Source organism: Artemia sp. Qi Xiang Cuo, chromosome 1 (assembly GCF_049724085.1).
Source record: "Artemia sp. Qi Xiang Cuo chromosome 1, ASM4972408v1, whole genome shotgun sequence".
NCBI classification, from domain to species: Eukaryota; Metazoa; Arthropoda; class Branchiopoda; order Anostraca; family Artemiidae; genus Artemia; species Artemia sp. Qi Xiang Cuo.
Window position 1 is genome coordinate 100,476,829 of NC_142794.1, and position 25,221 is coordinate 100,502,049.

Below are 25,221 nucleotides of genomic sequence, written 5' to 3' on the forward strand. Positions count from 1 at the left end.
CTTTAAAATGAGCTATTATACAGCTCTCTATGATTTTCCAGTGCCCAGCTAGCTGAGCAGAAAAAAAAAGTGGAAAGAAAAAAATATCTCGTTTGTGGAGAATAACGTGGTAAAAGTCAATTTTCTTGATTTTCAAGCCAATATATTTTCTTTGTTATTCAAGCCAAAGGGCGGTAAGTTTCCTTTATAGAGGATTCGGACAAGGCGGTTCTAATGGTGTACTTTTTGTTTTGATCTGACTCTTTTTTTAGGAGTTGGGGGGTTTTATATTTCTTAACATTGGACGTGATCGTCTCTTACTAGGTTGCTAGCTACCGCTGCAACCCGGATTTCATGCTATATTATTACAAACAGGAAAAAACCTACGGCTTTTTCTTCTTTGAAATAGTAAGAGACGAGCCTCAAGCAATCAAGTAGCTAACTAAGTCGAATGTATGCAGTGGTATGTTATTCCAATGATCGTCTTTTAATGTAAACAGCCATGATACTGATGGGAATTACATAATCCCTATTTATGTTTCAGTTAACATGGGCTAGGTGTCGTTCTTTATTGTAAAAATTTTCTTCCAGGAGACAAAAAGCAAAACTAATTTTAGAATTTTCATGTATTTTTGTTGTTTAAATTAAAAAATTACTATTACTGATTAGGCATCATAAATATTTTTGCAGTTTACATAATAATTTTAGCGATTAAGCCAAAAAAGAAAATTTTGGTTCCAGGAGTTTCGGTTACTATTGAGACAAATAGCTATTATTACTATAGAGTTCATTACCATGAACTGTTTTATTGCTTCAAAATTCAAATATCTTTGAAAATACTGCAGTATGAAAATACATCAAAAATGCAATTTTTTTGACAAAATTGATTCTACTTTAAAAAGTATTTTATTTTTAATTACAAAAGTGACAAGATGTTGCAATTGCCTTTAAAATGAGCTATTATACAACTCTCTATGTTTTTCCAGTGCCCAGCTAGCTGAGCAGAAAAAAAAAGCGGAAAGAAAAAAATATCCCGTTTGTGGAGAATAACGTGGTAAAAGTCTATTTTCTTGATATTCAAGCCAATATATTTTCTTTGTTATTCAAGCCAAAGGGCGTTAAGTTTCCTTTATAAAGGATTCGGACAAGGCGGTTCTAATGGTGTACTTTTTGTTTTGATCTGACTCTTTTCTTAGGAGTTGGGGGGTTTTATATTTCTTAACATTGGAGGTGATCGTCTCTTACTAGGTTGCTAGCTACCGCTGCAACTCAGATTTCTTAACATTGGACGTGATCGTCTCTTACTAGGTTGCTAGCTACCGCTGCAACCCGGATAGTTAACATGGGTTAGGTGTCGTTCTTTATTGTAATTTCAAGCCAATATATTTACCTTGCTGTTCAAGCCAAGGGAGAGAAAGTTTACTATACAGGGGTTTCAGACAAGGCGGTTCTAATGGTGTACTTTTTGTTTTGATCTGACTCCTTTGTTAGGAACTATGGGTTTTTATATTTCTTAACATTGGACGTGATCGTCTCTTACTAGGCTGCTAGCTACCGCTGCAACCCGGATTATAAACCCGCATTACAAACAGGAAAAAGCCGACGGCTTTTTCTTCTTTGAAATAGTAAGAGACGAACCTCAAAAAATCAAATAGCTAGCTACATTCAGTGTATACAATGGTTTGTTATTGTAATGATCTTCTGTTAATGTAATTTCGTAAGACAAATGATTCTATTTTAAAAATAATTTGTTTTATAAATACAAAAGGTTTTTAACCCCATTAATTTCCTTTAAAATGAGCCATTAAACAGCTCTCTACGATGTTCCAGTGCCCAGCTATCTGTGGAATGACTAACCTATGCTATAATTAAGTAGCGTATAAAATTTAGTATAGGCAAGAGGTCGTTCTTTATTAAATTACTTATGATGATTTCTTAAGGAATATACAAAATTTCTTAATGTAATAAAAACAATTGTTTTAATTACAAAAGGTTTTTAACCCCATTAATTTTCTTCAAAATGAGCCATTGAACAACTCTCTACAATGTTCCAGTGCCATGCTATCTGTTGAATTACTAACCTATACTATAAGTAAGTGGGGTATAAAATTTAGTATAGGTAAGAGGTCGTTCTTTATTATAAAGTCTCTTCAGAGGCGTGGGTTCAATTCTTACCGCTGGTATACGATTATGTTTGAAAGACTGCAGTGTGAAAAGACATCAAAATGCAGTTTTTGGTGGAAAAATTTATTCTCTTTTAGAAATAATTTATTTTAGTTACTATAGATTTTTAACCCAATTAATTTCCTTTAAAATGAGCTATTGAACAACCCTCTACGATGTTCCAGTGCCAAACTATCTCTGGATACAAAAAAAGAAAAAAAAAGAAAAAAAAAGAAAAAAATATCCCGTTTAGGCAGAATGTTGTAGTAGCTGCCACTTTTCTTGATTTTCAAGCCAATATATTTCCCTTGCTGTTCAAGCCAAGGGACAGAAATTTTACTATGCAGGGGTTTCGGACAAGGCGGTTCTAATGGTGTACTTTTTGTTTTGATCTGACTCTTTTTTTAAGAACTATGGGTTTTTATATTTCTTAACATTGGACGTGATCGTCTCTTACTAGGCTGCTAGCTACCGCTGCAACCCGCTAGCTACCGCTGCAACCCGGATTACAAGATTCAAGAACAGGTAGTGAACTTTCTATATCAATGGACCGGTAACCTGCTTTGTCCTGCAATTTTGAAGAAACCTGTACCACCTTTACTCAACAAACTATTAAAAAGTTCAAGAACAGCTAGTGAACTTTTTAAGTCAATGGACCGGTAACTTGTTTTGACCCAGAAGTGATTATTTTGTTTTGTATAAAAGTAGTTTTTTTGAATTTTGATAAGTTAGTAACTCTACTGATGGTGAAGACCGACTGTGTCATGAAAATATTTAGAGCCTTTGTTTTATATTTTCGTTTCACTGTTTAATAAAAGGACATATCCCTATTTGGAAACTTGTACCACCTTTACTCAACACAGTATTAAAAAATTCAAGAACAGTTAGTGAACCTTTTAAGTCAATGGACCGGTAACTTGCTTTGACCCGGAAGTGATTATTTTGTTTCGTATAAAAGCAGTTTGTTTTAATTTTGATAAAATAGTTAAATAGTAATTCGAAATTACTATAAAGTTTGTTAACATGAGCTGATTGACAATACTAATGGTTAGAGTTCGTTCTTTAAGTTATCATATACTGTTAAAATTCTTTGTTATTTAAACGCTTCTTAGTGTAGTGGTTAGCATTTAGGACTTTGAGTCCTGTGATCTGAGTTCAAATCTCGGTGATCGGTGTTTATGAAATGTAGCTTACTTATACTACCATTTAAGTTTCCGCCGTAATTCTTTCTTATCAAAATCAAATTAGTTACTATGGCCTAGAGTTAGTTCTTTACCATATCGTAACAATTTATTTTATAAAAATAATCATTTTTGTTAATTACAAAAGGTTCCTATGTATAGCACTTTCCTTTAAAATGAGCCATTACACAGCTCTTTAGTATGACCGTTAACTGTTTGATCTAAAACTTCAGTTACTATGGGTTACAGTTCGTTCCTTATTGTAAATTTTTAGGAGTTTTGTTATATTTCTTAGCATTGGACTGATCGTCTCTAACTAGATTGCTAGCTACTGCTGCAACCCAGATTCACATATATAGTTATTTATGAGAGGCAACCTGGCCGAGTGGTCCAAGGCACTGGTGTCAGCCACCAGTCTCTTCGGAGGCGTGGGTTGAAATCTTACCGCTGGTATACGATTATGTTTGAAAGACTGCAGTGTGAAAAGACATCGAAAATGCAGTTTTTGGTGGAAAAATTTATTCTCTTTTAGAAATAATTTATTTTAGTTACAAAAGGTTTTTAACCCAATTAATTTCCTTTAAAATGAGCTATTGAACAACCCTCTACGATGTTCCAGTGCCAAGCTATCTCTGGAAACAAAGAAAAAAAGAAAAAAAGAAAAAAATATTCCGTTTGGGAAGAATGTTGTAGTAGCTGCCACTTTTCTTGATTTTCAAGCCAATATATTTCCTTTGCTGTTCAAGCCATGGGACAGAAAGTTTTCTATACAGGGTTTCGGACAAGGCGGTTCTAATGGTGTACTTTTTGTTTTGATCTGACTCCTTTTTTAGGAACTAAGGGTTTTTATATTTCTTAACATTGGACGTGATCGTCTCTTACTAGGTTGCTAGCTACCGCTGCAACCCGGATTATTACTTCTCGATACGCCTGGTCGGTTGAATACCTTTGCTTTTTTCTTTTCAAGTTACTATCTCTGTTGTTTGTGTAGTACTGTTTTTCAACTTGCGTATAGCTTGCTTTGATCTAACCATTATCTAATCAAGAATGAGAGAATTTGCAGTTTTGACTTTCCTTATACACTAATTATGACGTCACGGCGTATGACGTCATGGCGCAATGGTATTATTTCATGACGTCTTCAGAAACAACAATATAATTTCGTGTTTTTCTATTCACGTCATAGCTCTAATATATAACTATGATGACATTCATTATTTATCTAGTAGGGTTTCAGACAAGGTAATTCTAATGATGTACTTTTGTTTTGATCTGACTCTATTTTTAGGAGTTTTGGGTTTTTATATTTCTTAGCATTGGACTGATCGTCTCTTAATAGGTTGCTAGCTACTGCTGCAACCTAAATTCATATATATATTTATTTATGAGAGGCAGCCTGGCCGAGTGGTCCAAGGCACTGGTGTTAGCCACCAGTCTCTTCGGAGGCGTGGGTTCAAATCTTACCGCTGGTATACGATTATGTTTGAAAGACTGCAGTGTGAAAAGACATGAAAATGCAGTTTTTGGTGGAAAAATTTATTCTCTTTTAGAAATAATTTATTTTAGTTACTATAGATTTTTAAGCCAATTAATTTCCTTTAAAATGAGCTATTGAACAACCCTCTACGATGTTCCAGTGCCAAGCTATCTCTGGATACAAAAAAAGAAAAAAAAGAAAAAAATATCCCGTTTAGGCAGAATGTTGTAGTAGCTGCCACTTTTCTTGATTTTCAAGCCAATATATTTCCCTTGCTGTTCAAGCCAAGGGACAGAAATTTTACTATACAGGGGTTTCGGACAAGGCGGTTCTAATGGTGTACTTTTTGTTTTGATTTGACTCTTTTTTTTAAGAACTATGGGTTTTTATATTTCTTAACATTGGACGTGATCGTCTCTTACTAGGTTGCTAGCTACCGCTGCCACCCGGATTAACATTGGACGTGATCGTCTCTTACTAGGTTGCTAGCTACCGCTGCAACCCGGATTATTTAAATTGCAAGTAGACGATTTTGTTTTGACCTTATTATAATTGGTATGATGAAATAATAATATGCATATGGTTCTTAAATCAGGCTGTTTTATAGTCCCATATGGTGTAGCGGATAAGATAGCTGGCTTTCATCTAGCAGGTCCGGGTTCGATTCCCGGTATTGGAAAGTTTTTAACTCTATAATCTTCGAACTTAGAAGCTCTAAATCTTTTATAATTTATAATGAGCCACATCGATCCTTTATGTAAATATTTTTACAGTTTACAGAGTTTTGCACTTTTTTCTCATACCTTTTGCATTGTCATAATATAAATACTGCAATCATAACTAGAGTGAAGTTGCCTATGCAAGTTAGTAAAGGGAAGAGTTCGATCTTTATTATAACATTGATCTTTTGTTTGGCTGTCTCAATTTTTGCATGTCTATAATCTTCATCATTGTGATAACACATCTTGCTGTTTTCTTTTGCTCTCTCAATTATTACTTCTCGATACGCCTGGTCGGTTGAATACCTTTGTTTTGCTCTCTCAATTATTACTTCTCGATACACCTGGTCGGTTGAATACCTTTGCTTTTTTCTTTTCAAGTTACTATATCTGTTGTTTGTGTAGTACTATTTTTTCAACTTGCGTATAGCCTTCTTTGATCCAACCATTATTCTAATCAAGAATGAGAGAATTTTCAGTTTTGACTTTCCTTATATACTAATTATGACGTCACTCTATTCACGTCATAGCTCCAATATAAAACTATGATGACGTTCATTATTTATCTAGTAGGGTTTCAGACAAGGTATTTCTAATGATGTACTTTTGTTTTGATCTGACTCTATTTTTAGGAGTTTTGGGTTTTTATATTTCTTAGCATTGGACAGATCGTCTCTTACTAGGTTGCTAGCTACTGCTGCAACCCAAATTCACATATATATTTATTTATGAGAGGCAGCCTGGCCGAGTGGTCCAAGGCACTGGTGTTAGCCACCAGTCTCTTCAGAGGCGTGGGTTCAATTCTTACCGCTGGTATACGATTATGTTTGAAAGACTGCAGTGTGAAAAGACATCAAAATGCAGTTTTTGGTGGAAAAATTTATTCTCTTTTAGAAATAATTTATTTTAGTTACTATAGATTTTTAACCCAATTAATTTCCTTTAAAATGAGCTATTGAACAACCCTCTACGATGTTCCAGTGCCAAGCTATCTCTGGATACAAAAAAAGAAAAAAAAAAGAAAAAAAAAAAAATATCCCGTTTAGGCAGAATGTTGTAGTAGCTGCCACTTTTCTTGATTTTCAAGCCAATATATTTCCCTTGCTGTTCAAGCCAAGGGACAGAAATTTTACTATGCAGGGGTTTCGGACAAGGCGGTTCTAATGGTGTACTGTTTGTTTTGATCTGACTCTTTTTTTAAGAACTATGGGTTTTTATATTTCTTAACATTGGACGTGATCGTCTCTTATTAGGTTGCTAGCTACCGCTGCAACCCGGATCAATATTTATCTAGTAGGGTTTCAGACAAGGTAATTCTAATGATGTACTTTTGTTTTGATTTGACTCTATTTTTAGGAGTTTTGGGTTTTTATATTTCTTAGCATTGGACTGATCATCTCTTACTAGATTGCTAGATACTGCTGCAACCCAGATTCACATATATAATTATTTATGAGAGGCAGCATGGCCGAGTGGTCCAAGGCACTGGTGTTAGCCACCAGTCTCTTCGGAGGCGTGGGTTCAAATCTTACCGCTGGTATACGATTATGTTTGAAAGACTGCAGTGTGAAAAGACATCAAAAATGCAGTTTTTGGTGGAAAAATTTATTCTCTTTTAGAAATAATTTATTTTAGTTACAAAAGGTTTTTAACCCAATTAATTTCCTTTAAAATGAGCCATTGAACAACTCTCTATGACGTTCCAGTGCCAAGCTATCTCTGGAAACAAAGAAAAAAGAAAAAAAAATATCCCGTTTAGGCAGAATGTTGTAATAGCTGCCACTTTTCTTGATTTTCAAGCCAATATATTTCCCTTGCTGTTCGAGTCAAGGGACAGAAATTTTACTATACAGGGGTTTCGGACAAGGAAGTTCTAATGGTGTACTTTTTGTTTTGATCTGACTCCTTTGTTAGGAGTTAGGGGTTTTTATATTTCTTAACATTGGACGTGATCGTCTCTTACTAGGTTGCTAGCTACCGCTGCAACCCGGATTGCTAGCTACCGCTGCAACCCAGATCACGGCGTAATGATTTTATTGAGGTCATAGCGCAATGATATTATTTCATGACGTCTTCAGAAACAACAATATATTTTCGTGTTTTTCTATTCACGTCATAGCTCTAATATAAAACTATGACGACATTCAATATTTATCTAGTAGGGTTTCAGACAAGGTAATTCTAATGATGTACTTTTGTTTTGATTTGACTCTATTTTTAGGAGTTTTGTTATAATTCTTAGCATTGGACTGATCGTCTCTTACTAGATTGCTAGCTACTGCCGCAACCCAGATTCACATATATATTTATTTATGAGAGGCAACCTGACCGAGTGGTCCAAGGCACTGGTGTTAGCCACCAGTCTCTTCGGAGGCGTGGGTTCATTCTTACCGCTGGTATACGATTATGTTTGAAAGACTGCAGTGTGAAAAGACATCGAAAATGCAGTTTTTGGTGGAAAAATTTATTCTCTTTTAGAATTAATTTATTTTAGTTACAAAAGATTTTTAACCCAATTAATTTCCTTTAAAATGAGCTATTGAACAACCCTCTACGATGTTCCAGTGCCAAGATATCTCTGGAAACAAAAGAAAAGAGAAAAAAAATATCCCGTTTGTGGAGAATAAAGTGGTAAAAGTAAATTTGCTTGATTTTCAAGCCAATATATTTTCTTTGTTATTCAAGCCAAAGGGCGGTAAGTTTCCTTTATAGAGGTTTCGGACAAGGCGGTTCTAATGGTGTACTTTTTGTTTTGATCTGACTCCACTGTTAGGAACTATGGGTTTTATATTTCTTAACATTGGACGTGATCGTCTCTTACTAGGTTGCTAGCTACCGCTGCAACCCGGATTACGCTTGGTAGATTATTTGATTCTATTTTTGTTCATTTTTGGTTTAATGGAGTTCTTTTGTTTGCCTCTAAAAAATTATTTTGTGGATAGTGTTTTTTTTATTATAGCCAGCGAAATAGCGCTGCCTATGTAAAGAACGATGTTGACACAATGTATTTTTTTCCTTTTAGACCAGGGCACTTCGTATCGAATGATTTGTCGTAGAAACTTGGAAAAGGACTCATTCGGTTAGAAATTGGAATTGCTAGTGTCCTTTTTAATAGTCGAAAGTGATTGGAAGGCAACTAACACCCCTTCCACACCCAACATTACCCCAAACGCATCCAATAAAAATTTTAGATGGCTATTTAGTTCAGCGTAATTGATTTTCAGATGGAAATTATGTTTTTGAGGAGGACACTCCCCCACAGCCTTCTGGGCCGTGGGTTGTAAGTTTGTGAGTTATGCCCTGTTAGTTTATGTAAGTTACGCCCTGGGGGCATATAAGGTTTTTATAGAAATATTGGTCGTAGAAACTTCAAAAAGGCATCATTCGACTGGAAATTCAAAGGGATAGTGCCTTTTTTAATAGTCGAAAGCGATTGGAGGGCAAGTAACCCCCTCTCACGCCCGCTTTTTCCCCAAACACATCCAATCAAAATTTTGAGATAGTCATTTTGTTCAACGTATTTGAAATTTCTGGAAATTAGGTCTTTGAGGATGAACCCCCCCCCCTCCACAGTCCTCAGGGAAAGGGTTGTAAGTTATGCCCTTGGGGCATATAAGGTTCTTATAGAAAGTTTTTTCGTAGAAACTTCAAAAAGGGCTCATTCAATTGGAACTTGAAATGGTTAGTGCCCTTTTTAATAGTCGAAAGTGAGTGGAAGGCAAATAACATCCCTTCCAAGCCCACCATTTATCCAAACACATCCAATCAAAATTTTGAGATAGCCATTTTGTTCAACGCAGTTGAAAGTTCTGGATATTATATCTTTGAGCCTGACGCTCCCCCACAGTCTTGAGGACAAGGGTTATAATTTATACCCTGGGGGTATATAAGGCTTTTATTGAAAGCTGTGTAATAGAAACTTGAAAAAGGGCTCATTGGATTTGAAATTCAAAGGGCTAGTGCCCTTTTTGATAGTCGAAAGTGATTGGAGGGCAACTAACGCCTCTCTCACGCCCACTTTCTCCTCAAAACATCCAATCAACATTTTTAGACAGCCATTTTGTTCAACGTAGTTGAAAGTTTTGGAAATTAGGTCTTTAAGGATGACAACCCCCCTCCCCCTAACAGCCCCCAGAGCAAGGGTTGTAAGTTATGCCCTGGGGGCAAGAAAAAGTCGTCGTAGAAACTTCAAAAAGGGCTCAATCAATTAGAAATTGAAGTGGCTAGTGCCCTTATTAATAGTTGAAAATGATTGGAGGGCAACTAACCCCCTATCACGCCTACCATTTCCCCAAACACATCCAATCAAAATTTTGAGAAAGTCATTTTGTTTAACGTAGTTGAAAGTTTTAGAAATTAGGTCTTTGAGGATGATACCGACCCACCCCACAGCCCTCAGGGCAAGGGTTGTAAGTTTTACCCTTGGGGCATATAAGCTTTTTATAGAAAGTGTTGTCAGTGAAACTTCAAAAAAGGCTCATTTGATTGGAAATTGAAATGGCTAGTGCCCTTTTTAATAGTCGAAAGTGATTGGAAGGCAGCTAATACCTCTTCCAGGCCCACCATTTATCCAAACACCTCCAATAAAAATTTTGAGATAGCCATTTTGTTCAACGCAGTTGAAAGTTTTGGACATCATATCTTTGAGCAGGAAAGCCCCCCTCCCCCCACAGTCTTCAGGGCAAGGGTTCTAAGTTGTACCCTGGGGGCATATAAGGCTTTTATTGAAAGCTTTGTAGTAGAAACTTGAAAAACGGCTCATTCGATTTGAAATTCAAAGGGATAGTGTCCTTTTTAACAGTCGAAAGTGATTGGAGGGCAACTAAAACCCCCTCTCACGCACACCTTTTCCCCAAACACATCCAATCAAAATTTCTAGATAGCCATTTTGTGCAACGTAATAGAAGGTTTTGGAAATTAGGTTTTTAAGGATGACAACCCCTCCCCCTCAAAGCCCTCAGGGCAAGGGCTGTAAGTTATGCCCTGGGTGTATATAAGGTTTTTATAGAAAGCTTTGTCGTAGAAACTTCAAAAAGGGCTCATTCGTTTGGAAATTCAAAGGAATAATGAACTTTTTAATAGTCGAAAGTGATGTCTTTTAGGCTTCTAAATTCATTGGGCTCACCCAATACATTTCGAATCAACTCCGAATCAATATACTCCGAATCAACATGTGGACTAGAACTCCCAATAACGAAGTAAAAAGCCTTATGGTCAGTCTGATGGGCTATCTCTTGTCATCAAAAGACATCGTCTTAAGCTTCTTACCCCACTTTGCGTCGTCCCAAAGGTACGACATATCGAGATGTCCTCATCTGCGAGCCAGTACCTTCCTGGGGTCGATTGGTCTTTGGAAATAATTCAAAAATCTATTGATACCGGGCAGGACAGTTCATCGTCTGATCGTCTCTTACTAGGTTGCTAGCTACCGCTGCAACCCGGATTGCTAGCTACCGCTGCAACCCGCATCACGGCGTAATGATTTTATTGAGGTCATAGCGCAATGATATTATTTCATGACCTCTTCAGAAACAACAATATATTTTCGTGTTTTTCAATTCACGTCATAGCTCTAATATAAAACTATGACGACATTCAATATTTATCTAGTAGGGTTTCAGACAAGGTAATTCTAATGATGTACTTTTGTTTTGATTTGACTCTATTTTTAGGAGTTTTGTTATATTTCTTAGCATTGGACTGATCGTCTCTTACTAGATTGCTAGCTACTGCTGCAACCCAGATTCACATATATATTTATTTATGAGAGGCAACCTGACCGAGTGGTCCAAGGCACTGGTGTTAGCCACCAGTCTCTTTGGAGGCGTGGGTTCAAATCTTACCGCTGGTATACGATTATGTTTGAAAGACTGCAGTGTGAAAAGACATCGAAAATACAGTTTTGGTGGAAGAATTTATTCTCTTTTAGAAATAATTTATTTTAGTTACAAAAGATTCTTAACCCAATTAATTTCCTTTAAAATGAGCTATTGAACAACCCTCTATGATGTTCCAGTGCCAAGCTATCTCTGGATACAAAAGAAAAGAGAAAAAAAATATCCCGTTTGTGGAGAATAACGTGGTAAAAGTCAATTTGCTTGATTTTCAAGCCAATATATTTTCTTTGTTATTCAAGCCAAAGGGCGGTAAGTTTTCTTTATAGAGGTTTCGGACAAGGCGGTTCTAATGGTGTACTTTTTGTTTTGATCTGACTCCACTGTTAGGAACTATGGGTTTTATATTTCTTAACATTGGACGTGATCGTCTCTTACTAGGTTGCTAGCTACCGCTGCAACCCGGATTACGCTTGGTAGATTATTTGATTCTATTTTTGTTCATTTTTGGTTTAATGGAGTTCTTTTGTTTGCCTCTAAAAACTTATTTTGTGGATTGTGTTTTTTTTTATTATAGCCAGCGAAATAGCGCTGCCTATGTAAAGAACGATGTTGACACAATGTATTTTTTTCCTTTTAGACCAGGGCACTTCGTATCGAATGATTTGTCGTAGAAACTTGGAAAAGGACTCATTCGGTTAGAAATTGGAATTGCTAGTGTCCTTTTTAATAGTCGAAAGTGATTGGAAGGCAACTAACACCCCTTCCACACCCAACATTACCCCAAACGCATCCAATAAAAATTTTAGATGGCCATTTAGTTCAGCGTAATTGATTTTCAGATGGAAATTATGTTTTTGAGGAGGACACTCCCCCACAGCCTTCTGGGCCGTGGGTTGTAAGTTTGTGAGTTATGCCCTGTTAGTTTATGTAAGTTACGCCCTGGGGGCATATAAGGTTTTTATAGAAATATTGGTCGTAGAAACTTCAAAAAGGCATCATTCGACTGGAAATTCAAAGGGATAGTGCCATTTTTAATAGTCGAAAGCGATTGGAGGGCAAGTAACCCCCTCTCACGCCCGCCTTTTCCCCAAATACATCCAATCAAAATTTTGAGATAGTAATTTTGTTCAACGTAGTTGAAAGTTCTGGAAATTAGGTCTTTGAGGATGACACCCCCCCCCCCTCCACAGCCCTCAGGGGAGGGGTTGTAAGTTATGACCTGGGGGTATTTAAGGTTTTTATAGAAAGTGTTTTCGTAGAAACTTCAAAAAGGGCTCATTCAATTGGAACTTGAAATGGTTAGTGCCCTTTTTAATAGTCGAAAGTGATTGGAAGGCAAATAACATCCCTTCCAAGCCCACCATTTATCCAAACACATCCAATCAAAATTTTTAGATAGCCATTTTGTTCAACGCAGTTGAAAGTTCTGGATATTATATCTTTGAGCCTGACGCTCCCCCACAGTCTTGAGGACAAGGGTTATAATTTATACCCTGGGGGTATATAAGGCTTTTATTGAAAGCTGTGTAATAGAAACTTGAAAAAGGGCTCATTGGATTTGAAATTCAAAGGGCTAGTGCCCTTTTTGATAGTCGAAAGTGATTGGAGGGCAACTAACGCCTCTCTCACGCCCACTTTCTCCTCAAAACATCCAATCAACATTTTTAGACAGCCATTTTGTTCAACGTAGTTGAAAGTTTTGGAAATTAGGTCTTTAAGGATGACACCCCCCCTCCCCCTAACAGCTCCCAGGGTAAGGGTTGTAAGTTATACCCTGGGGACAAGAAAAAGTTGTCGTAGAAACCTCAAAAAGGGCTCATTCGATTAGAAATTGAAGTGGCTAGTGCCCTTATTAATAGTTGAGAATGATTGGAGGGCAACTAACCCCCTATCACGCCCACCATTTCCCCAAACACATCCAATCAAAATTTTGAGAAAGTCATTTTGTTTAACGTAGTTGAAAGTTTTAGAAATTAGGTCTTTGAGGATGATACCGACCCACCCCACAGCCCTCAGGGCAAGGGTTGTAAGTTTTACCCTTGGGGCATATAAGCTTTTTATAGAAAGCGTTGTCAGTGAAACTTCAAAAAAGGCTCATTTGATTGGAAATTGAAATGGCTAGTGCCCTTTTTAATAGTCGAATGGGATTGGACGGCAGCTAATACCTCTTCCAGGCCCACCATTTATCCAAACACATCCAATCAAAATTTTGAGATAGCCATTTTGTTCAACGCAGTTGAAAGTTCTGGACATCATATCTTTGAGCAGGAAAGCCCCCCCCACAGTCGTCAGGGCAAGGGTTATAAGTTGTACCCTGGGGGCATATAAGGCTTTTATTGAAAGCTTTGTAGTAGAAACTTGAAAAACGGCTCATTCGATTTGAAATTCAAAGGGATAGTGTCCTTTTTAACAGTCGAAAGTGATTGGAGGGCAACTAAAACCCCCTCTCACGCACACCTTTTCCCCAAACATATCCAATCAAAATTTCTAGATAGCCATTTTGTTCAACGTAATAGAAGGTTTTGGAAATTAGGTTTTTAAGGATGACAACCCCTTCAGAGCCCTCAGGGCAAGGGCTGTAAGTTATACCCTGGTTGTATATAAGGTTTTTATAGAAAGTTTTGTCGTAGAAACGTCAAAAAGGGCTCATTCGTTTGGAAATTCAAAGGAATAATGAACTTTTTAATAGTCGAAAGTGATGTCTTTTAGGCTTCTAAATTCATTGGGCTCACCCAATACATTTCGAATCAACTCCGAATCAATATACTCCGAATCAACATGTGGACTAGAACTCCCAATAACGAAGTAAAAAGCCTTTATGGTCAGTCTGATGGGCTATCTCTTGTCATCAAAAGACATCGTCTTAAGCTTCTTACCCCACTTTGCGTCGTCCCAAAGGTACGACATATCGAGACGTCCTCATCTGCGAGCCAGTACCTTCCTGGGGTCGATTGGTCTTTGGAAATAATTCAAAAATCTATTGATACCGGGCAGGACAGTTCATCATCTGGTCCCTGCCGAAAGTAAGTAAGTAAATAATGTGGCAACCCAGTTTTAGCACTGGCATGGGGTCTCAAGCTTGATCGGCAATGCAATTATTTTGTCGTTGTAAGGTTAGTATCTCCTAGCCTCTAAAAACAGTTAGTTGGCCTGAAAAAAAAATGTCACTGTTTAACATTTTTTTCTCCCAAGCTGAACAAAATTGAACGAAATTAGACTGTTTCTGTGTGTAAAATTATTAGAAGACATGAGTTATAAACAAATAAACAAATTTTTATTTGTTTTTTTTTGTTTTTTTTGCAGGGCAAAATATAGTTCAACCAGGTCCGTCTGTGTCTGTCATTACTCGGTCACAACCTAGTTCACTGTGGGCATCTGAATTTCTTGAAACTGCGAAAGAGGGAAGTTGGATTGAGGATTTTAATTCACAGTCTACTTATGGTTCTCAGCAGGGAGCTTTTCAGGATGTTTGGGACGCTGCCAAAGAAATGCCACTCGCCAGTGATCTTTTACAGCAGTCAGAACCATGGACCACTGAATTTGCAGCAGCTTCATCTTCAGTCAATAATCAACGAGCTAATGAGCGGGTGAGTGAGTTTAAGAGTGAAGATATCGGGGAAAAAATGAAAACTGATTGGCAGCATGCAGACCTGGATTCTCCAATGGACTTGCCATGGCTGGAGGTTTCTCAATCTGAACAACGAGAAAGCAAATACGAATTTTCTGATGAAAATTCTTTAAGTAACTCGCCAAATGCACTGGAAGTTGGGAAGTAGCGTCGAGATGAATGGAATTTATCCAATGCAGTTTTACTGTTTGAGGCATCTATGCAAAAAGATCCAAGTCTTGTTGAAGGTTGGCTTCTACTTGGAATTACTTTGGCTGAAAATGAACAGGACAAAGAAGAAATTAAGGCAGTAAAGAGATGCTTAGAGTTAGATTCAAATTCTCTGGAAGCTAGAATGGCAATAGCTGTGTCCTATACAAATGAGGGACTATCAATGCAGGCCTGTAAGGCATTGGAGGTAAGTCTTCATCCTTCACATGTTTAATGGGCTAAAATTCAAATTACAACACAATTCAGGTAATAGCTTCTAAAAATTCAGATAATAAATCTTGAAAGCTTCTTAAATTTGGATAGTAACTAAACAAGACACTTGACTAGTACTATTCCAATTCCATCGTAACGTTGAGGGGCTAATGTCGATACTAATTTTTGTGGGAACTTTGATTATTACCGAAACCCTACTGCTTCAATTGAAGCCACAATTTCAGTAGCCAGACTTGCTGCCTCACGTAAGTTGCCACTCGGTGTGTCCTGGGTTTTCTTGACTTCTCCTTTTATGACAACTTAAGGGAAAAATTAATATGGGGAACTCATAATTTTGAGCCAATGTCATATCTGAGTGCCTAAGAAAGTTTTAATCATAAGCAGACGAAATTGAACAGCTATAACTTTGAAGCTTCAATATCTGTTATTATTATATAGACGATTTAATAAAACCTATATGTTCAACTTCCACTGCTTAAAGGCTATTTTTAATGAAATTGTGCATTGCATATCTTGAGTCTTTTTCGAAAAAGAGAGATTTCTTTACTTTACTGGTAATCACGTCACAAGCCCAGTGCCACGCTATCTATGGAAGAAAAAAAATGTGATGTTTAGGCAGAATGCTGTAGTATCTGCCACTTTTCTTGATTTTCAAGCCAATATGTTTCCCTTGCTGTTCAAGCCAAGGGACAGAAAGTTTCCTATATAGGGGTTTCGGACAAGGCAGTTCTAATTTTGTACTTTTTGTTTTGATCTGACTGTATTGTTTAGGAGTTATGGGTTTTTATATTTCTTAACATTGGACGTGATCGTCTCTTACCAGGTTGCTAGCTACCACTGCAACCCGGATACTCTTGAAGCTAAGAAAAAGCCGTAGCCTTTTTCCTTTTAATGTCATTTGTAATTTACATTTATATTATATAGAACTGAATACTCATACATCATGATCCGGGTTGCAGCGGTAGCTAGAACTATAAAAAAACTGACTAAATAGTAACGTCATAGAGCGGTTTAATGGCCCATTTTAGACGAAAATGTTGTATTTAGAAACCTTTTGTAATTAACGACAATAATTTTTAAAATAAAATCAATTTTTTATAGTAAAATTATAGTAAGGGGAAAACGCAAATCATGATTACAGCCGTTAGTTATGAGTTATTGGTTTTATAATAACCCATAACTCCTAAAAATAGAGTCAGATCAAAACAAGAAGTACACTATTAGAACTGTCTCTTAGCTTGTACAACTTACCGTCTCTTGGCTTGGACAACAAGGGAAATATAGTGGTTTGAAAATCAAGAAAATTGGTTGGAACCACGATATTGAGTATACACGGCATCTTTTTTCTTTTTTCTTTTTCACCTCAGATAGCTTGGCACTGGAACATGGTAGAGAGCTGTTTAATGGCTTATTCAGACAAAATTGTTGGGGTTAAAAACTTTTTGTAATAAAAGTTTTTTTTAATAAACTGGAATTTTTTTTTGAACAACTGCATTTTATTATAGCACTGTAGTAGCTTATGTTATTATAACATCAGGAATTTGTCACCTCTACATGCTTTTGTATTTAAAAAACGTTTAAAACAAAATCAAAGTTTTTACAAAGAACCGAATTTTCATATACTAAATAATGAATGTCGTCATAGTTTTATTAGAACTATGACGTTAATAGAAAAACACTGTATTAAAACGTTAGCTCTGATGACATTGGTTATAGTGTCATGATTATGATATATGGGGGTGTAAGAATACATAGCTTAAACAGTGAGATGGTTTCTTCTAAGCAAGTTAGACGTAAGAAAATTCATGGAAGTTGAAAACCTTTTGTAATTAAAAAGATTATTTTTTAAATAAAATTTTTTTTACGAAAAACTGCATTTTTCTGTAACACTGTAGTAGCTCATGTTATTAACATCTGGAATTTGTCCTCACATCTACATGCTTTTGTAATTAACAAGAAATATTTAAGATAAAGTCAATATTTTTACAAAGAACTTCCCATTACAAGAAACATGCACAGTTATGTAAAATGCAGTAATTTTGGGGAAGTTTTAACATAGAATCTGATTCGTCCACTGAAACTAGAATAATTCCTGAAAATTTTAAATAGCATTTTTTTATTTAACTAAAACTGCAAAAATATTTATGTTGTCTGAGCAATAATTTTTATTTTTAAATTCAAACCAGAAAAATACCTGAAAATTTAAACATTAATTTGGTTTTTCTTTTGCTTCAATTGACTCGTTACGTCAGAAAAAATTTAGGCAACGTTAAACTTAAAATGAATTGTGCTAAAATCATCATACTCTTTTGTATTATATGTTTTAAACATTCTGAAATGAGACCTATTAAATTTAGAAGGATTCAAATAACTGCAAGTGCAACTGATGAAACAACTTCAGGTATGACTGATCGAAACATTGCTGTAAAAATTGATCCTACGTCTGCAGGTATAAATCAACTTCAATTTGAGGCAAAAGTGGTAAAGCAGTCGGACCATGACAGAGATGAAAATTATGACTCAAATGAAATGTATAAGGATTTAGAGAGTAAAAATCAGATGTGGCAACCCGATCGCGATGGAAAAAAAAACAATGCCTCAAATCAAAAAGATGAGGGTATGGAGGATGAAGATCTAATGAGGCTGTCTGATTATGCAAGTACGACAGCTGCAGGTACGAATAACCCTCAATTTGACCAAAAAAGAAACGAAAACAATGACTTTTATAAAAAAGATGAAGATATTGAAGATAAAAATCAGATTAGGCAGTTCCATCACGATGAAGATGACACCAAAGACTCAAGTGAAAAAGATAAAGATATAGAGGATAAAAATCGGATTAGGCAGTCTGATCATGATGGAGACGAAACCAAAGACTCAAGTGAAAAAGATGAAGACATAGAGGATAAAAATCAGATTAGGCAGTCCGATTATGACGGGGACGAAACCAAAGATTCAAGTGAAAAAGATGAAGATGCAGAGGATAAAAATAAGGTTAGGAAGTCCAATCATGATGGAGATGAAACCAAAGACTCAAGTGAAAAAGATGTAGATTTAGAGGATAAAAATCAAAATAGGCAGTCCGATCTTGATGAAGATGAAACCAAAGACTCGAATGAAAAAGACGAAGATGTAGAGGATAAAAATCAGATTAGGCAGTCGGATTATGATGGAGACGAAACCAAAGACTCAAGTGAAAAAGATGAAAATGTAGAGGATAAAAATCAGATTAGGCTGTCCGATCATGATGGAGACGAAACCAAACACTCGAGTGAAAAGGATATAGACGATAAAAATCAGATTAGGCTGTCTGATTATGAAGGGGACGAAACCAAAGACTCAAGTGAAAAAGATGAAGACGTAGAGGATAAAAATCAGATCAGGCAGTCCGATCATGATGGGGATAAAACCAAAGACTCAAGTGAAACAGATGAAGTTGTAGAGTATAAAAATCAGATTAGGCTGTCCGATCATGATGGAGACGAAACCAAAGACTCGAGTGACAAGGATATAGATGATAAAAATCAGATTAGGCTGTCCGATTATGAAAGGGACGAAACCAAAGACTCAAGTGAAAAAGATGAAGACGTTGAGGATAAAAATCAGATCAGACAGTCCGATCATGATGGGGATAAAACCAAAGAATCAAGTGAAACAGATGAAGATGTAGAGGATAAAAATCAGATTAGGCTGTCCGATCATGATGGAGACGAAACCAAAGACTTAAGTGAAAAAGATAAAGACGTAGAGGATAAAAATCAGACTAAGCAGTCCGATCATGATGGAGACGAAACCAAAGACTCAAACAAAAAAGATGAAGATGTAGAGGATAATAATCAGAAGAGGCTGTCTGATCATGATGGAGAAGAAATCAAAGACTCAAGTGAAAAAAATGTAGATGTAGAGGATAAAAATCATATTAGGCTGTCCGATCAGGATGGAGACGAAACCAAAGACCCAAGTGAAAAGGATGTAGATATAGAAGATAAAAATCATATTAACCTGACCGATTATGTTGAGGATGAAACCAAAGAATCAAGTGAAAAAGATGAAGACGTAGAGGATAAAAATCAGGTCAGGCAGTCCGATCATGATGGAGACGAAACCAAAGACTCAAGTCAAAAAGATGAAGACGTAGAGCATAAAAATCAGATTAGGCAGTCCGATCATGATGGAGACAAAACCAAAGACTCGAGTGAAAAATATAAAGATGTAGAGGATAAAAAGATTAGGCAGTCAGATTATGATGGAGACGAAACCAAAGACTTAAGTGAAAAAGATGAAAATGTAGAGGATAAAAATCAGATTAGGCTGTCCGATCATGATGGAGACAAAACCAAAGACTCGAGTGAAAAGGATATAGATGATAAAAATCAGATTAGGCTGTCCGATTATGAAGGGGACGAAACCAAAGACTCAAGTGAAAAAGATGAAGACGTAGAGGATAAAAATCAGATTAGGCAGTCCGATCATGATGGGGATAAAACCAAAGAATCAAGTGAAACAGATGAAGTTGTAGAGGATAAAAATCAGATTAGGCTGTCCGATCATGATGGAGACGAAACCAAAGACTTAAGTGAAAAAGATAAAGACGTAGAGGATAAAAATCAGACTAAGCAGTCCGATCATGATGGAGTCGAAACCAAAGACTCAAACAAAAAAGATGAAGATGTAGAGGATAATAATCAGAAGAGGCTGTCTGATCATGATGGAGAAGAAATCAAAGACTCAAGTGAAAAAAATGTAGATGTAGAGGATAAAAATCATATTAGGCTCTCCGATCAGGATGGAGACGAAACCAAAGACCCAAGTGAAAAGGATGTAGATATAGAGAATAAAAATCAGATTAGCCTGTCCGATTATGTTGGGGACGAAACCAAAGACTCAAGTGAAAAAGATGAAGACGTAGAGGATAAAAATCAGCTTAGGCAGTCCGATCATGATGGAGACGAAACCAAAGACTCAAGTCAAAAAGATGAAGAAGTAGAGCATAAAAATCAGATGAGGCAGTCCGATCATGATGGAGACAAAACCAAAGTCTCAAGTGAAAAATATATAGATGTAGAGGATAAAAAGATTAGGCAGTCGGATTATGATGGAGACGAAACCAAAGACTCAAGTGAAAAAGATGAAAATGTAGAGGATAAAAATCAGATTAGGCTGTCCGATCATGATGGAGACAAAACCAAAGACTCGAGTGAAAAGGATATAGATGATAAAAATCAGATTAGGCTGTCCGATTATGAAGGGGACGAAACCAAAGACTCAAGTGAAAAAGATGAAGACGTAGAGGATAAAAATCAGATTAGATGGAGATTAGATCAGTACAAAGATAAAACTCAGATTAAGCAGCCCGATCATGATGGAGATGAAGCCAAAGATTCAAGTGAAAAAGATGAAAATATAGAGGATAAGAATCAGATTAGGCAGTCGGATCATGATGGAGACGAAACCAAAGACTCGAGTGAAAAAGATGAAGATGTAGAGGATAACAATCAGTATGTTATAGCAATGGTCGGAGGTATTTTTGGAGGCCTTATTGTTATTGCTGCAGTAGGACTTGGAATTTATATTAATTGGGAAAAGAGAAAGACGTCCTTAGACTTACCTAAGTAAAGAGGCAAATGACGTACATGTATTATTTATTTCTAGCTCGGCTATAAAGCGTGAAGAAGAAAGTTGAGAGGGAATTATATTTTTTCGTGATCTCTATGTTATTTTGATTTGGTTCAACGCTCCCTGCAGCATTACCTGAAAGCTTCAACTGATTTTATTTACCTCCTTGGACACTTTTTATTTTGAATAGTAAGAGACGAAATTCAGAGAATTAGGCAGCTTACCAAGTCCAATATGTGCCATGGTTTGTTCTTTACAAGGTTTTGGCCATCTCTACGGCCATATAGTTCCTATTGAAAAGAATCAATTAATAGTAAGAGACAAACCTTAGAGAATCAAGCAGGTGACTAAATCCAATGCGCCATGGTTTTTTCCTTACTAGGTTTCAGCGATCTCTGCAGCGATGATACCAATTGAACTTACACTCTTCCCATTTAAAATTAATCGATCCTTTATGTAACAGAGGTTTCGGACAAGGCGGTTTTAATGGTGTACTTTTGTTTTGATCTGACTCTTTTTTAGGAGTTCTGGGTTTTTATATTTCTTAACATTGGACGTGATCGTCTCTTACTAGGTTGCTAAACACCGCCGCAACCCGGATTACAAACAGGTAAAAGCCTACGGCTTTTTCTTCTTTGGATTAGTAAGAGACGACTCTCAAAGAAACAGGCAGCTAACTAAGTCCAATGTATGCAATGGATTGTTCTTCTAATGATTTTCTTTTAAAATAACTTTACCACAAACTGTTTGATTGCATCCAAAAATCAAATATCTTTGAAAAGACTGCAGTATGAAAAGATATCAAAACTGTAGTTTATAGTGGAAAAATTTATTCTTGTTTTAAAAAGTAATTTGTTTTTAAGTTACAAAAGGTTTTTAGACGTTACTAATTTCCTTTAAAATGAGCCATTGAACAACTCTCAACTGATGTTCCAGTGCCAAGTTATATGTGGAAAAGAAAAAGGAAAGAAAAAATATCCCATTTGTGGCAGAATGACTGTGGTAGCTGCCACTTTTCTTGATTTTCAAGGCAATATATATTCTTTGATGTTCAAGCCAAAGGGCAGATAAGTTTCCTTTATACAGGTATTTCGAACAAGGCGGTTCTAATGGTGTAATTTTTGTTTTGGTTTTACTCTTTTCTTAGGAGTTATGGGTTTTTATATTTCTTAACATTGGACGTGATCGTTTCTTACTAGGTTGCTAGTTACAACTGCAACCCGGATTAGATTTATAAATTAGATTACAGCTAAAGCTGCAACCATGATACTATAATCACTCCAAATGTTAACTTTAAATAAAACTTTACCAGCCTATAATATAGTTAAGTTGCCTATGCAAGCTAGTATAGGCAAGAGTTCGTTCTTTATTGTAATGCTAGCTACCGCTGCAACCCGAATAATTGACAAACACCATTTATGATGAGCTATAATCGTCCTTTATGTAATTCCTTTAAAATGAGCTATTGAACAACTCTCTACGATGTTCCAGTGCCAAGCTATCTGTGGAAAAGAAAGAAAAAAGAAAAAAAAAAGAAAAAAATATCCCGTTTAGGCAGAATGACGTAGTAGCAGTCAATTTTCTTGATTTTCAAGCCAATATATTTCCCTTGCTGTTCAAGCCAAGGGACAGAAAGTTTCCTATACAGGGGTTTCGGACAAGGCGGTTCTAATGGTGTACTTTTTGTTTTGATCTGACTCCTCTGTTAGGAACTATGGGTTTTTATATTTCTTAACATTGGACGTGATCGTCTCTTACTAGGTTGCTAGCTATCGCTGCAACCCGAAAAAAAAACACATTGTGCCCACATCGTTCTTTACTCAGGCAGTGCTAGCGCGCTGCCTATGATAATAAAATGATTACACACAAGAAAAAGCCTACGGCTTTTACTTCCTTTAAATAGTAAGAGACGAGTCTCAAATAATCAAGTAGCTAGCTAATTCCAAAGGTATGCAATTTTTGTTATTCCAATGATCGTTTTTTATTGTAACTAGGTTTCAGCCATCTCTACAGCCATGATACTATTGGAAATTACATAATCCCTATTTATGTTTTAGTTAACATGGGCAAGGTGTCGTTCTTTATTGTATTAACGAATTTATTATCATGTTTTACATGTAACTTGTATTTTACAAGTGTAAGCATACAGTGTAAGTGTAAGCATACACACTTGTTAGATGGGAGAACGGGGTTCGATTCCCCGTTGGGGAGAACTTTTAAATTATTGAATTTAAAGCAATATCTTTTAAATTTGAAATTTGAAAAGAAACTTGTTTAGTTACCCCCTAGCTAAAATAGTGGAGATTATATGAATGAACCACAGGGTTCAGTTCCTTTGGAATTGAGCCCATTCTTTACTAAACATCTTTATATAAAATATTTAAGTTACTATTGGCTAGAGTCTGTTCTTTATTATAAATTTTTCTAATTGATTACAAACAGGAAAAGCCTACGGCTTTTTCTTCTTTGAAATAGTAAGAGTCTAGCCTTAAGCAATCAAATAGCTAACTAAATCAAATGTATGTAATGGGTTTTTATTCCAATGGTCGTATTTAATGGAAAATTTTAATATATTGGCCTTAAATATAACTGTACTAGCCTACACTATAGTTAAGTGGCCTTTAAAATTTAGTAGAGGCAAGTGGTCGTTCTTTATTATAATACTATGGGCTGAAGTTCGTTCTTTACTGTAATTACATTTTGATACTGCCTTATATACGCTATTAATGAAACAGTTCAAGACAGGAAAATGTGGAGCTAGTGCCCTTAGAGAACGCAAATAGCTCTGACATCCCTCATTTGGGCTACAGTATAACGAATGCCCATGCTTTCTTGTGTCCCTGTAATTGATTTCACAATAATCCAAGCCGCCAAGGTAGAAATTAACCACTTTGTCAGTTGAAAATTTTAATGCTATATTGTTTTCAAGGATATCAAAAAGAATTTGACATAATTCAATATCCGTCGGATAGAGCTTGCAGATATCAGGGTGACATTGCCAAGTAACCTGCTGCCCAATTTTTGGTTTTGAATGTTTACTCAGATTGTTATAGGTGACTTCAGCCATCATAATTTCCTTGTCAGATCTAGTCTTAGAGCATTTTTCAATAGTTGTCTCGTACTTTTCAGGGCAGTTTGTTCTACTACACAGAGAATTTTTTGCCAAATATTCAGTAGAACTAAACGAACTGTTTAAAACACAGTTAGAAATGCTTTTTTCTTGAGTCGGTGTTCCAGGAATTTGTTCTGAATCATTAGTCTTACAAACACATTTACTAATAACCCTAACAGGCTCATTTTCGCCATAATTGAAAAACATTGCTTTTTCTTCGCTGTTGATAGGTATGCATGTATATATATTTTTATTGCTGCTACATAAACTGCAATTGCTCCTTCCAAAATTAATATACGAATTTTCTAAGAAGTACGCCTCCGTATATTCACTGTGTTGTCGAACATTTTCCATTGCATCTATAAACTGTTCCGCAGTTGCCAATCCATACCTTGGAAGCTTTTCGTTAAACTGACAACATTTCATTTGGATATTGCTATGAAGCTTTCCAAAGCATTTCTAGCCGACTTTTCAACAGCATCCGCTCTTTCAAAGAGAATTTTAATCTGTAATTTCGAATACTTTTCGTGATCCCGATAAAACATGCGTAAAATGTTTCTCAATTTACAAAGATCAGCCTGCATTTTTGCCATCTTCTTGTATTTGTGAATGTAATTTTTCCCTTTGTCCTTATGCGTTCTTCGGTACAACCTCGCAGAGACTTTAATTTTTTCATTATAGCTTTTGTCACCCCAGTATCTACCCATTATTCTGGTAGCAACTTTTTTCTTATGTTTGTTTCGGTAATCTATATCGTTATCATACCTTTCCTTACTCTTTTGTTTCGCTGTCTCAATTTTCCCTTCTCGATACCCCTGATCCGTAAGATACCTCTGTTTTGCTCTGTCATATTTCATTTTCTTAAATCCTGGATCACAAGACATCTTAGTAGCAATCCTTACGCGTGCTCGAGCTTTATTGCGTTTGGTGGCATTTTTATCTCTTTTAAATAAACTTTTCTGATATTTCAGGATGTTAGCTTTATTTTTTGTGTAGTAAAGTTTTCTATAAGTAGAAATTTGGATTGTTCTATTTTGATATTGTTTTTGGTTATTCTTTCTTTTTTTCCACTCGCGTGAGACAATA

The 25,221-nt window shown here is 36.1% G+C and overlaps 1 protein-coding gene across 1 annotated transcript in view; it reads left to right on the top strand.

The window, feature by feature from the left end:
* The first annotated feature begins 15,056 nt into the window (after window positions 1–15,056).
* LOC148957000 (PEX5-related protein-like) overlaps window positions 15,057–25,221 on the top strand; it is a 282,607-nt gene continuing 272,442 nt past the window's right edge. Inside the window, exon 1 of the mRNA XM_089092765.1 lies at window positions 15,057–15,381. Coding sequence (XP_088948891.1) covers window positions 15,184–15,381 — 198 coding nt within the window. The 5' untranslated portion in view covers window positions 15,057–15,183. The remainder of the gene's footprint in view (window positions 15,382–25,221) is intronic.